At 48.5% G+C, this 14,508-nt stretch overlaps 1 protein-coding gene across 6 annotated transcripts in view; it reads left to right on the top strand.

The window, feature by feature from the left end:
- Nucleotides 1–13,761, top strand: part of SLC36A1 (solute carrier family 36 member 1) — a 68,477-nt gene extending 54,716 nt beyond the window's left edge. For 5 of the 6 annotated variants that reach the window (XM_047850103.1, XM_047850093.1, XM_047850118.1 and 2 more), the window contains one exon: nucleotides 7,218–11,633. In XM_047850103.1, coding sequence (XP_047706059.1) covers nucleotides 7,218–7,489 — 272 coding nt within the window. In that variant the 3' untranslated portion in view covers nucleotides 7,490–11,633. Of the gene's footprint in view, nucleotides 1–7,217; nucleotides 11,634–12,927 lie in introns of those variants that run through there. The other variant, XM_047850130.1, reaches the window with a different exon arrangement.
- The last annotated feature ends 747 nt before the right edge of the window (nucleotides 13,762–14,508 follow it).

The following is a 14,508-nucleotide window of genomic DNA, read 5'->3' as shown; positions in this document are numbered from 1 at the left end:
CTAGAATGTCTCTTCAAAGAACAGACTAGTGCCTGTCCCAGAGTGAACTGTCTCAAGGGAACAGACTAATGCCTGTCATCGAACAGATTTCTTCAAGCCACCTGCAGTTCTCTTTCTCATTTCATTTCAAGGATGTGGGTGAAGCTCAGCGTCCTGAATCTTTGTATGGAAGGAGGTCACTAGAGCTGAGGAACCAAACCTTCTGACTTAATGTTGGGCATATTCTGTCTGAGGATTTGTTGCAGGGTGGGGCTGGGGAAGAGCCAGGCAATGAGTGGACTGCTTGCATTTGCCAACCCTAGCAAGTTGATGGCAGCCAAGAATCTGGCTTCTCCTTATAGCCTTTGTTTGGCAGACCTTCTGGCCCTCTGTAGTCCAGCCTATAGAAAAAGCCCACTCAGCAGCTAATCCAGTGCCCAGAGCTACCTACAGGCCACTGCTGCCCTAGAGCAACTGAAAAGGAAACAATTGTAGTGTATCTTTGCTTTTCTAGCAATTTGCCTTAATGTGCGCTAAGATGCTCTGGATTTTGTTCCTATCTTCTGCCTGCAACTCTCATTCTTCAACACAGATACGTGTGTTCCTCTGTGGATGGTTACCTCTAAGGATTGAAGTCCAGCCTTCATGTGCACAGTGTATAATGTCAACCCTCAGTGTTCTGATTCTGGAATCCAAAGGGTGCTGGAAGCAAGGATGGGATGGTTCAAATAATTGGCTTTTTTCAAAGTGGTTTCTCTAGAAAAGGTAGGTCTGTCTAGGCAAAATGTGCTCTAACTGCCTAGACACCAGCTTCTCCTTGCCCGGAGAGCTGGGGCGGTGATGCTGGGCCTGATTCCTGTCCTGGCCCCATTTTCTTCTCAAACCTGGCTTAGCCTCCGGTAGCATATGTCTTGCTTCCTGCCAGGTTTCTTTCCACCGCGCCCTGCAGGAGCCAGGAGTCTCTGATTCATAGACCTCATGCTATCCTTAGATGTCTCCTGGATTTTGCTTTGCTTTTCCTGACTCTGTCTGTGGGTCTCATCTCCCTTCTACAGCATGATGCTCAAAGGACTCAAGCTGCTTTTGATCTGCAAGTGCATTCAGTTATTTCCCTTTCTGTGATCTATTGTGACTTAGCATTGCATCGTCAGCCTATTAAATGATGCAGCCTTTTCATCTCTGAACACCCGGGCTTCTTTTCCCTTCCCTGGAGACTGTGAAGTGATTGTGGGATTCAGGAGAGGCATTTCACTGCAGCACCAACTTAAATGTATTTATGTGAGTTTATTTTGTTTTTGTTTTTTTCCTGTACTTTCAGATCTTTGCTGCATAAGGTTATTTGGTGTATGATTTTAGAACTTTGCTGAAACTGATTGTTTTCTATTACACCCATACATTTTAGTAGCAGCTTATTTTATTGCTATTTATAGTGTTTTCTTGTCTTTTTTCCTCCTCCTCCTTACCTTCCACCCACCAAGGGAAACAGGGGAATTTGGTCCAGACTCAATTTTTTTTTTGCATTGGGAATTCGACTTTCTCGCCACTCCCCCTTTTTGCAAAGACTTCTGTGTCTACTCTTTGGTGCTTAATTTCAGACTCTTGGACAGGAGGGGAAGGGAAAATACACGCATCAGAGAATGGTGTTCATTGTGTTGCGATTTCATATGCAACAGTATTTCTTTCCAGCCCCTATGTTTCAATTGCAGACTTCGCAGGTCACCTGTGTGCAAGGAGGAGGGGCTGGAAGAGGCTGGTGCCAGAGGGAGTTCAGAAGTGTAGAAAGAGTAGTTCCTTTGAGTTCCATGAGGCATTAATCTGTCCTTCAGTGCTTTGAACTAATTCTCTGTGGCATTTCCCACGTGAAGCATCTTCCTTCGGTTACATATGAAAATTTCAGAAACCTATTGTTGAAGATGTAATCACATAAAGCCTTATCAATTAAAAGGCCTGTTTGGACTGGAATGCGTAGCTGTGGAACATTCCAAGCAGCCAAACCCTGTCAAGCATGAAGCTGCCAGGTCCGAACAGAGTGGCTTCTCAGCAGCTTGTGCTCCCTCCCATCCCTCCATCTTGCAGCTACAGTGACAAGGGGCAGTGGTGGTAATTAGCCGTGCACTGTGGGTCCCTGGGGAACCCTCCCGAGGCCTCAGTTTCCTCAGCCAGAAGATAGATGTGCAGGGTACCAGATTGCGAAGATTTCTTTCAAGTCTAAACTTCTGTCATTTGGCACAGGTGCTTTGAGCCTGAGTTGAAATTTCTACCAAACTACTGCTCAAAAAAAAAAAAAAAAAAAAAGTTAATGTAGAAACATTTCAAGAATGTCTAGATTGAAGAAGAAATTCCAAATATCCCACTGACTTAACAAAATAATTTTTTTTTGCATTTTATTTTCTGTGTTCATCCTCGTAGGTGCTTTTAAAAATAGTTGCAGTCGTAGTATACACAGGAAACTTCGTCTTTTGCTTTTTATTTGATATTATGTCATGAATATACGTATCCTTCATAAATATTTTCATGACCATATCATATTCTATTATATTAGTGGATCATATTTACTAAACTACTCCTTTGGTGTGGGACATGTAAGTTGTTTTCCTTGCTTTTGTATTTTTTTAAATTTATACTCACCCTAAATGAAATGACATATTGTGTCCAAGGCTGGTATTAATTTTAAAGGTACATTTCTAGACATTCAGAGTAACACAGGTGGGCTGCACCAGCATTGAGCACAACGAAACAGCAGGAAGAGCTTCCAGACATGGGGCTGGCTGTAGGTGTCCAGCATAGTTCTGTAAGTGTGTGTTCTCTAAAGTGCTTTGTCTTCTCTTGTGCACACGTCAGCTCTTTCGGTTGCTGGTCTAAAACCACAGGCTCCAGAATCCCAGTCAGTTCCATCTCTGAACATGGTCGTTTGCCCCCTGGTGCTTCAGCAGTCAAAAGGTCACATTTTTAGTGTCTCTTAACCCAAAGGGAACATGTTTTGTAATACCGTTGGAGCCCTCTTGACTAATCACGTGGACTAGCTGAGTTGTCCTCAGTCCCCCATTTCTGCACATGCCACAGCCAAGCTGCTGCAGAGGGCGCTGCCTTGCTGTTTGGGAGGGCGCTGTGGGAGTGTTCCTCTTTGTATGGGGTGTGCTTGTGGGGGAGCAGGGAGAGAGTAGGGAGAGGATATTCCTGGTTGGCTGCTTTGAGATCTCTACCTTCTGGAGTTTCTCCTTCCAGAGGGCTTTAATTCCGAGTAAAGACATTTAGTGCTAGAAGAGGTTTTGGTTACTCCCACATCTTTCCTAAGTACTTGATTCCCATGTCTGGAATTAGCTGAAGCTAGCTGGCCGCATTTTGCATGATGGCAAAACAGGCACCCCTGCTGTTGAGCCCTTGGGGCTATTTGTGCTAATTTGGTTGGGTCCTCTTGTCTTCCCCTTCCCCCAGCATTATTGGTGTGAGGCTTACTGTTCTTGCCTTCTCCCCACCCCCCTCATTATCTTTCTCCAATGTTAGGCTTTATTTGGGGTTCGCTTGTGGTATGTGGTCCAGCTAGGATAGCCCTGTGATCCTGGCCTTAAGAGAAAAATTTTGCCACTTTAAAAAATCTCTATTTAGAGATATTTTTGTTAGGCACGCTTATTGTGTATATCCTTTGTAGCAAACACAAGGGCAAGTTTTTAGATTGCTTTTAAAATGTCATGCTGAAGTGGAACATCTCTGTCTAATCTGAGAAAAGATTCTAATCGCAGGAGCTTGTGTCACTGTTTCCACCTAATGCTTATCATAGAGTAGAGCACATCTGACCTCACTTAAGTCCTATCACGACGTGCCATATGTCCCCCAGGTTAACGTGAGAGAGGAAGAGGGGATGTCAGACTCAGAGCTGGGAGGGCGCAGGCAGGTCATATGACTTCTTTCCTCCTCGGGCTTATTGTCTCTGATAAGGGACACCCTTCTCTTGAGTGGGGTGGAGCATCCATGGAGGTCAGGGGCTGGCACCGGAAGAATAACTCACACTCCCTTTAACGGCACAAAACCAGGCAGGCTGGAAGCTGTGTTTAGGGCATACCCATCTGTCTAGGAGAGGAATCCCATTGCTCTGCTGTGCCACAGTCGAGCAGGACATGGTGCTTCCCACTTGACAGTGAGTTGACGGATCCCACAACACACTCCTAAGTGACCACACCTGCTTTGTACTGTTCCTTAAGATGTCAGAGGCGGGTGAGACTTCAGTCCTCATCCAGGGCTCGTATGGTCACCTAACCTCATGGGTGAACGAGCTGAGGCTCCAAATGGTGAACCCGTTGGTGCTGGGACCGGTGATTGTATTAACTCACATTTCATTTTTTGTGCACTTAAGTTCTGAGTGCTCTGAGATCTCGATGTGAACGGTCTCATGTGACCATTCCTATTTAGTGGTAGGTTAAGTAGCTGGCTGGTTAGTGGTGGAGCTGGGATTGGAGTCCAGGTTCTGAGTCCAGAGCCTGCACTCTCAACCACGTTCCTTTACCAGCCTCTCCCGGGGTTCAGATCTGATTGCTGCCCCAGTGCTATTGCCACCGCACCCCTCACCCACACTGGAACCATGGGAGCCGTCACTGTGAGGTTGACATTAGGCAGATGTAGACCCAGACCCCAGAGAGGGGAAGGGAACACACAGCACGGACCACACGGCAGATCAATTCTCGTTGAGCGCTAAGTTGTCCGTAATGAGAACGCCATTTTGTCATCAGCTTACAATTTAGTCTTTTTTTTTTTTTTAACGTTTATTTATTAAGAGACAGAGGGAGATTGAGCATGAGCAGGGGAGGGGCAGAGAGAGAAGGAAACACAGAATCTGAAGCAGGCTCCGGGCTCTGAGCGGTCAGCACAGTGCCCAAGGCGGGGCTCGAACTCACAAACCGCGAGATCATGACCTGAGCCAAAGTCGGACGCTTAACTGACTGAGCCACCCAGGCGCCCTAGTTTACAATTTAGTTTTATCCTTCCTCCAAATTCAACCCTGAAGATTTGAGGGATATCACCAACTCTATATAGAAATAGCTAAGGGCTGAAACATACTGTTTTTAACTTGCAGTGCAAGTTAAAAGCCTACACTTTTTATGGGCTTCCTGAAGGCTTCAGAACAGCGAGGGTGTTGATGGATAATTGCCATTACGGTTGAACACTAGAATAAGGAAAGAGGAAGGGATTGCCTCAGGGCTATAAAATGATGCTAGAAGCAGATCTGAGGCTCAGTATCCTTGTGCCCCCTTTTGTTATCAGGCTTCAAAACACTTGTCTTACTTCCTTTGCAAAGCAGAGAGAGGTCAGGGCTGACTATATACCGGTTCTCTGCTAAATGATTGCAGTGCGTCCCTGGGAAAGTTAGCCCGACATCTGACTCCCCCAGTTCTTCACAGACAGGCTCTTTGTGTGATCAGCCAGCGCCCCTGTTCTCCCTCCTGCGGGTGTCGTTCTGTATGTTCTTAATCGTCAGGTGTGTGACGTGACCAGACACTTGAGGGCCTGCATTCTGTCCCTTCCTATCATTGAATCTGCCTAGGGACAGTAACCATGTTGTGAAGTTACATACCCATGGACCCGAGGCAGATTCTGCCAACGAGTGGCTGCGTCGCAGTGCTGCCTATCAGACGCTAGATGTTCTGCCGCGAGGGGAGTATTCTGGGTCTGTGCTGTCCAGGACGGTCGCCATTAGGCACAGGCAACTGTTAAGTCCTTGAAATATGGCCGCTGTGAATGAGGAACTGGATTCGTTTAAGTTGACATCGCTTCAGAGGAAGTGTGAGACGGGAGACGTGTACCTGTCCCTCTCCTGGTAAGCTCCCATCCCACGTCGCCTCCTCTCTTACTACAGGGAGTGCTATTCCAGCTTAAAAGCAAGTGTGTCTCACAAAACCTGGCTTCTACATGCAACCCAGTCCATTTGTCTGTAGCTTAGCCAAAGAAACAGTAATCGATGCGGACAGTCCCATCTGAGGAGTAAAATTGATCTGAGGGTAAAATGGGGTGCATCGGCCTGAGGTGTCTGTCTGGCAGTCTCACCACTGTGATGCCTTCCTCAGAACGACTTGGCTACTCTGCTTTGTGAGATGAAGGGGGAACTGAACCCCCCCCCCCCCCATGTAAGATGTGACTCGTAGGAGCCAGTGAGGTATGTGCTCTGGAGCACGGTCTCCATGCTGGGGACCTCCGGTTGGAGCCTGCCGTGGGGAAGACAGTAATGAGTCAGTAATGCAGTTGCATGGGCAGCAGCATATATAGTAGAATGATGCTCTGAACTCTAGCGTGAGCCTCTTGTACCCCAGGCCTTTTGTGAGGTGCCTGTGCAACCCCGTTGGGCCATCAGGGTATCTCTGTGACATAGGAGCCATTTGTATCCTCATTTGCCAACAAGAAAACCGGGGAATAGAAAGGAGCGGTAACATCCCCCCTGTGTCACCGATGCCAGAGCCCGCAGTCCTCGGGGCATTTGTGGAGCAGTGGCCTTCGCGCCTCGCCCCCGGCGGAGGGCTGAGTCAGATGAGAACGGCGGGCTCAGCGGGCGCTGGAGTAAGTGCGGTCGGCGACGCCTCCTCCCCCTGGTGTGACAGCAGCACTGTCATTGCCACGGGGTGGAAGCTGATGGGGATTCCTAAGGCGGCCTGCGGTTGGTTCTTCGTCACTTCCGCCTGGTGTGGGAGCCATGGGCGCGAGGCCATCATGTGGGGCCTTGCCCCTCAGGTGAGCCTGCACTCTGAGCTACATCTACTTTCCCTGTAGGAAAATGCTCTGTGAGACGGGGTTTATTCTGATAGCATTCCAGAAGGATGGCTCCCCCCCCCCCCCCCCCGATTTTGTTTCTTGTCAGTTAAGTGAGATATTTGTGGGGAAGGTACCCTCGGCAGAAGAAAATGACCAGTCGCACAGAAACAGTCCACCTCCCTCTCTGGTAGGGACCAGGCTGCCCAGGAGTGTAATTTGGTTCCTTTGCTTCGGAAAGATGGAGGTCGTATGCTGTAGCGGGAAAAGCTGAAAGCCAGGAGATCTGGGTTCCAGTCCCAGCCTTGCAGTGAGACCCAGGTTGTGCCACACCTGCGGCCATTTGTTTTCTCATCTGTGCAAAGAGGCACTGGATGGGACGATGTCTAAGTTTCTGCGGAGCTCTCCATTCTGGAAGAAGGACTCGTGCTAAATTTGCTCAGCAGTGAGGAGGTCTCTCCCGGCTCTGGGCAGTCCTGAGCAGGCGTGTCCTCTCTCTCCTGCAGGCGTCTTGGCCATCCTCATCCCCCGCCTGGACCTGGTCATCTCCCTGGTGGGGTCCGTGAGCAGCAGCGCCCTGGCCCTCATCATCCCGCCCCTCCTGGAGATCACCACCTACTACTCAGAGGGCATGAGCCCCATCACCATCGCCAAGGACGCCCTGATCAGCATCCTGGGCTTCGTGGGCTTTGTGGTGGGGACGTATGAGGCCCTCTACGAGCTGATCCAGCCAAGCAGTGCTCCTGTCTTCATCAACTCCACCAGTGCCTTTGTATAGCGACCTGCCCGCCCCGCCCCTGTGTGTTCCCCAGCCCCTGGCCCCAGAGCCTCAGCTAGGGTCGGGGCTCTGGGGAAAGGTGAGGTTGCTGTCCAGGAGCTCCTCTACCCGGCAGCTGGGTGCCCTGGGCCAGGTAGGGCTGAGGGCACAGGAGAGAGTGGGTAGCAGATATGCAGAGGCCCCTCTTAGTGGCAGGGCCACCCCTGTTCATTTGTACTTACGTTAACCCAGACCTTTGCAACTCTTTTCCCTCATCCTGTCTCCTCCCTTACCTGCCTCCCTCCTTCTGACCCACCTCACCCAATTATTCCTGTTGCACAGCTCACTTTATTTAAGAATCTTAGCATCCCCCACCTCCTGTTTTCTCCTTTCCAGGCCCAGGCCTGGATTAAATGAGTGGGAGGGCTGGGCCTCTCTCTTTCTCATACCTCTCCCAGGTATTTTACCTCAGTTTCCTCCAACCTGTTCAAGTCTCCAGGAGGTGCCTGGACCTACCTAGTAGTTAAAAACCAGCCTTCCAGAGCTGGAGCTTTTAATCTTTACTCTCTCTGCCTGTGACCCTTGGCAACACCTCCTCCAAATTCCTCGTGTGGGTCACAGTGTTATATTCTTAGATGCTTTAGCTTCCGAAAGATATCAAGTCCTGCCTAAATTGAAAATATTTATATTTTATTTAAAATTAGCTTCTGTTTTTAGATTGTCTCTAGATCTGGGGTTATTGTGGATTGTTTCTTCCTCAGTAAGCTTTTACTAGGTTTCTCCTGCTGAAAAGAAACTTGCTCTAGGAAATTGTGCTTAGGTCCTCAGCACCCTTGTCTGAGTACCCCAGAGGTTTTAATCAGGATCATTTTCACGTGTACCTCTGTGGGGAGGGTATAGACTTTGCCTCCCACTGACCAGCCTGGTTTCATATTGAGAAGACACGCAGGACTCAGGATATGTTTGCCAGTGCACTGGGCCGAGGAAGGATGGCCGGGTGGGATGTGCTGCTTTCCGCAGGAGGCTTATAAAATGGTCGCGTCGTGCGCTGAGGCCCCCGACGCGCACATGGCACGCTAGCGTTCAGTTGCCAGCACGTCGGGAGGACACCCACACTTCGCCGTGGATGAGAAGACGGGGCCAGTGAGCACAGAGCGTGAAGTTCAGTTCACAGAATTAAGAAGCAGCTGGTCTGACACTACACGTGGTGCTTGGTTGTTTACAATCAACGGGGGACAGGCCAGAAGCAGCTCCCCACCCCGGGCTGCCTCCATGACCTGGACTTCTTCTAAAGGGAACCACTCGGTAGGGACTTAGGTCCCCTATGTTTTAAACACTAATCATAACCCCGTCCCTCCCCCTGCATGCCTCCCTGAGTGTCAGAAATAGCCTCGGTGTTGGCTCACCTCAAGGCCAGCCTTCAGATTTGGGAACAAACTGTGGAGAAAGCAGAGAAAGGTTCGTGGCCTTGCTTTTGGCTGCCTTTTCTCCCCCCTGTTGGTGTGAGAAGTATTTCAGAAGGCATTCATTAAGTCTCCATCCCCTGAGCTGTGTGTGTGTGTGTGTGTGTGTGTGTTCATGTGTGTGCAATAGGGTCCTGCTGTCCTCCACTCCTGTCACCAGGCCGTTTCTGACCTGGAGACACAGTTCGCCCTGAAAGTTGGAGAGCAGCGTAGCTTCATCAGGGTCCTGTTTGTTTGTGTTTCCCCAAAGCTTGTAAGGGCTCTGACCGCCCCTGTCCCCGCCCCCAGCCTAGGCTTTTTCTTTCTTTTCTGTTCCAAAGCCAAATTCTCATTGCAATGACTCCCAGCCTACTAATAATTTATGAACTTAGGGAGATGGGATCACTTGTGACTTGGTCTCCATTAGGAGAATGACGGTTTTCACCCACCCTTTCTGTGGTCACCAGTAGGTGCTTATGGGACTCAGATTCTAGCTGAAGGGGGCAGCGGCCCTGCCCTGTGAAACCTCAGGCGCAGAAGGTGCCAAAGTGGGTTCAAGAGTTGCGCTCATCTGTTTGCAAGCCCTGGGCTCCAGCCGTCTTTCCACGGCAGTCCTGAGAGTTGTTTTCAGTGAGAAGGCACATGCCAGAAGAAGGGAATCAGATCTGTGTCCTGCCCACAGCCTCTGTGCTGGAGGCCTCTGTAACTCAGGGAGCTGCTAGAGGCCATCCTGTCCGGTGGGTAGCAAGACTTGACCTGAGGACTGGGTGGCACAAAACAGTGGTCCTCTGGTCCCAGGTCTTAGCAAAATGCAGACTACTGTTTCAGGGTCCCTGGCCTAGAAAACGTGTGTGGGAGAGACGGCACCACTAGCTTTGGGGCTTCTGGAAGCTAATTTGGCACAGCCTTGTCCCCGTTTGATCTTTTTCCTGTGCTCCTGCTGCTTCAGAAGAGCCAGGCAAGGGGGGCCCTGTCCATGGACCTTTCCGGTTGTGGGGTTGTCAAGTAAAGGGTCAGCCAGAAGATGGAGGGTAGGGGGAAGCGGCCCTCTGGGCCAGCTCAGGATAGCTTGCTCTTCTGCCCACGAGGCTTCTGCAGTTAGGGGGCCTTCCCTGGTTTCTGTCCATGGCTCATCAGGAACCAGCTGCCCAGCCTCTCCCTGTGCCCTGCTCTGGCCCCTGGTGAAGCAGGCCCAGCATACACAGAAGTCTGATTAGGGGCAACGAGGCTCTCGAGTGTGAGGCTGCATCTGCCAGGCCAAAGGCAAACCGTGGGATTCTCGGGCCGATACTGTTAGGCTCTGTGCCCCTCCCCCAGCCACCCCAAGTGCAGCCTCAGATTTCCAGTAGCCCCGAGGTGGCTTCCCAGAGCCCCTTGTTTTGTTTTTGTGTTTGTTTTTGTTTGCAAACGCTGCTCTTAGGAGGTTTCCAACTCTCTGTCAGCAGCGTACCTCCCCTCAAATGGCTGGGAAGAGCATGATCTGTCATCTTGTGTGTAGTTTTCTGGAAGTTGTCACCATTCACAAGTGTCATTATTTGTATATTGTGCTGCTGTCTGGCTGCTAGGAGCCCTTCGTCTGCACAAATCCGGGCCAGATGCATATGAATGTGTGGTGTATCTTAGCTCAGAACCTGCAGCTTCCGCCCTCCCTCTCTGCCACTCACCTCTCTGGCCGGATTCATTGGCTGGTGCTCACTGGTCACTCTACCCCCATGAAAGGTACAATCTGCAGTTTATTCACTTGTCTTCAAGTGATGATCCCAGAAAGGAACATGGGGAAATCTTTCCTCTGCCCCCATTCTCCTGGCTTACTTTTTTCTTCCCAAACGTCTCCCTTCCTGAATTGTAGAATATCTACTCTGTATAACACTACATATTCACCTCATGTTTTTTGGAAGTGCAAAATCTCAATTTGTGTCTGTTTACAGCTCTCTCTATTCACTGCTCACAGCAAAGGGGTCTGTATCAGTGGCTTGTATTTCGCAGCCGATCAGATGTTAAGGCGAGCCCCCAGCATCGGCCCTGGTCCGAACCCGACGCCACTTCCTGACAGCGGAGGCACATGGTACAAGTCGCGTGACCTCGTGATTAGGGAGTCGGCTCCAAGTCTGCCTTAGAATTAAATTTTCCAAAGTACATTACAAATCTCCAAGACCGTTAGGGGAAAGGAGAGGGTGTGGCTTGTCTTTGAAATCATGGTCAGTACTTTTAGACAATTTAATTAGTCCTGCTGGTTGCAGGGCTGTGTGCTCCGACAGCATCGGCTTGTGGTATTTCTTCCCTGTTCTTTGTACCACCAGGTCATTATCTGGCCCGGGTATGTAAGTGGTGCTGATATGTGGTCACCAGAACGGGGGGTGGGGGGGCGGGGAAACGAGGGTTAAGGGTGCCTGCTGTAAGCCGTGTTCTTTTGTTGAAATCAAGGCGATGCTGGGGAAGCTGTTTTTAGTGAACAACGAATTTATGTGACTCTTGTAAACCATGTCGATGAATGTGCAAATAAGACGAATATGAAAAACTGCCATCCAACAGGTGTTGGTAACCAGACGGTACCGTGTATATTATACCGAGTATGTGCCTACATGGGTGTCATTTCTCACAGGGTATGTGTAGAGAGGTAGATCATGCAGGAGCTCATAGAAGAATTTGTTTTGGGTTCTGCACTTGGATCATGTGTTAAACTTTTCCTTCCTCAATAAATGAATTTTATTTTTTATTTTTGAGAGGTTGCAGTCTGCATCTTTGTGTTTGCCTTTTTGTTTTGTTTTGTTTTTTTTGTAGTATCACTCAGATCTCTTTACTAGATCTTGCGAGGTTGAAATGTTTTTAGTTGCTGTCCCAGAGCTCCTCCGGGAGAGCAGTGCAAACAGTAGGGCCACCTGTGGAATTGAGCGTTCCCAAGAAAGGGGCCAGGTAGGTGTTTTTCTGTCAGACAGTCCTGCCCTTCCTTAGCCTACTCCTGCTTTTATTGAAAACTTGAGTAGAAACTCTCAACCCTCTCTGTGTATATCAGACGACCGTACTTGACACGTATGATGGGTAGTTTCACGTGGTAACGTGGCTGGGCTATGACGTTGAGTAACCCAGTTATCCAAACACTAACCTCACTGTTGCTCTGAAGCTATTTTGTAGACGTGGTTGATGTTGATAATCAGTTGCCTTTGAATAAAAGTTTATCCTTAAAGTGTGGGCGGGCCTCCTCCAATCAGTTGAAGGGCCTTAAGAGGAAAGTCGAGGTTTCAGTGAGGAAGAAGTTCTGCTGCAAGACTGCAGCGTCAGCTCCTGTCAGGACGGCCAGCCTGCCAGCTTGCCCTGTGAATTTTGGACTTGCCAGCCCTCACAGTCACATAAACCAATTCCTTGAGATCCCACCCCCTCCATGTAGGTGTATATGTTTAAAGCAGGGAGACAGATTTCAGGACAGTGGAAGAGAGGACTTCCTTTCCCCTTTTGTGACATTAGGAGGGCAGACAAGACCGTCTGAGCTGCCTCTTTAGGGGATCAGAAAACCAATCTTGGGCAGCTACTGAATTAGACTCATTCAAAAGCGGAGCCCCCGAGGCACAGTATTGAAGTATATAGCACTTTACAGAGAGAGGAAGGCAGGGAATGGATTCTGACTCCTTTCCGTTTTCAATATTATTTCTGGAACTGGGGGGTCAAAGGGATTCAGTGACTGTTCCAAGCCATCAGCCAGTGGCAGAATTAGGACACATACGCAAGCACGGAGATTCCAGAACCCAAGCACTTCCCCAAGGCACTGGCTACCTCCCCCTCTTTGTTACAGCCTCAGGAGGGAGGCCCACCTTTAGGGATTATGGCGAGAGTTAGAGGGAATGTTCTAAACTGCCTGGCATGGAAGCTTATGAAGCATTTTCTGAAATATCAGTCGAATGGAAGGAAAGCAACGTGTTGCTCACGTTGTGGAGAACATTCAAAACTTTTTAGGTTTTCCACCTCTTCACATTTTTGGTCCTGCTCACGTTCACACTTAATGGTTGTAATCCCTCCTTCCAGATAACAAGGACCCTCGAGGGAAGCCCGCTGTACTGCTAGAGGCGTAAATTGAGTGACAGTGGACTGACTTTGGGCCCTAAACTTGGGACTCTTGGCTAAGTAGGCTTGCTTCCTCAGACTCTGCCTGTTGCAGACATACGCAAGAAACTATCCTTAACTGGTGCACTTTACTAGACCCTTGGTCATTGGTCTCCCCCCATTTTGGGGGAAAAAATTGGAGTATAGTCTACATGTAATAAAATTCACCTGTTTCTTAAGTGTACAGTTTGATGAGTTTTGACAAATGCATGCCATCATTTGACTACCATTTCAATCAAGATGTGGAATGTTTGCTTTACCCTGAGAAGTTCCCTTGCAGTCAGTCCCATCCCCATGCCACTGGACTCCTTGGCAACAACTGACCTTCTCGGTCTCTAGTTTTGCCTTTTCTAGAATGTCGTCTAAATGGAACCATTAAGTATGTAGTCCTTTATGTCTGGCTTCCTTCACTTAGCAAAATGCTTTCTATATTCATCTACATCATTCCACGTATCAGGAGTTTGTTTCTCTTTATTGCTGAATAATATTTCATTGTATGGACGAACCATAATTTGTTTATTGCCAATTGTTGGATGTTTGGGTTGCTTCCAGTTTTGGGCCATTACGAATAAAGCTGCTACAAATATTCGTGTACAAACCTTTGTGTAGATACATGTTTTCATTTCTCTTGGGTAAATGCCTAGGAGTGGAATTGTGGGTTTGGATGGTAAGTGTACATTAACTGTATAAGAAATTGGAAAATTGTTTTTCCAGAGTGACTCTGCTATTTTGGATTCCTCCCAACAATTTATAAAAGCTCCAGTTGCTCCAATACTTCATATTGTGGTCTTTTAAATTTTGGCCATCTTGATGGGGATGTAGCAGACCCTCTTTGTGGTTTTGGTATGCCTTTGCCTAATGACTAGTGACGTCCTGCACTTTTCCTTGCTTAGTTGCCATTGATCTGTCTTCTTTAGTGACGTATTTAAGGATTTAGTCTTCTTAAAAATTTTAAAGTGTTTTTGTTTTGAATTAACTATGGATTCACAGGTGCGAAGAAATGTATGGGGGTGGGGATCCAGTGCAGGGGGATCCCTTCTTCCAGTCTCCCCCAGTGTTGACATCTTGTATCACTGTAGTACATGATCAAAACCAGGAAATTGACATTGGCACAAAGCATACAGCTCATTCAGATTTCTCCAGTCACATACACACTCATTTGTGTGTGGGGGGGGGGGGGGGGTGGGGTGGAAGATTCTTGTCTATGCCATTACGACAAGACTCCCAACACACTGCCCCTATGTACCCACACTCGCCTCCTGTGCTCCCCCACATCCCTCACCCTGGGCAACTGCTAATCTGTTCTTCGTCTCTATCACTATGTGATTTCACAAATGTTACATAAATTGAATTACACAGTATGCACCCTTCTGAGACTGGCTTCTTTCACTCAGTAAAATTTCTTTGACGATCATTCAAGTTGTTACCTATTTTAATAGTTTGCTTTTTTTTACTGCTACCTTGTACTCCACGGTATGGACGTACCACACTTTGTTTAACCAC

This window comes from Prionailurus viverrinus, chromosome A1 (assembly GCF_022837055.1).
Source record: "Prionailurus viverrinus isolate Anna chromosome A1, UM_Priviv_1.0, whole genome shotgun sequence".
In the NCBI taxonomy this organism is placed as follows: Eukaryota; Metazoa; Chordata; class Mammalia; order Carnivora; family Felidae; genus Prionailurus; species Prionailurus viverrinus.
This window is presented reverse-complemented; position numbering and strand designations above follow the sequence as displayed.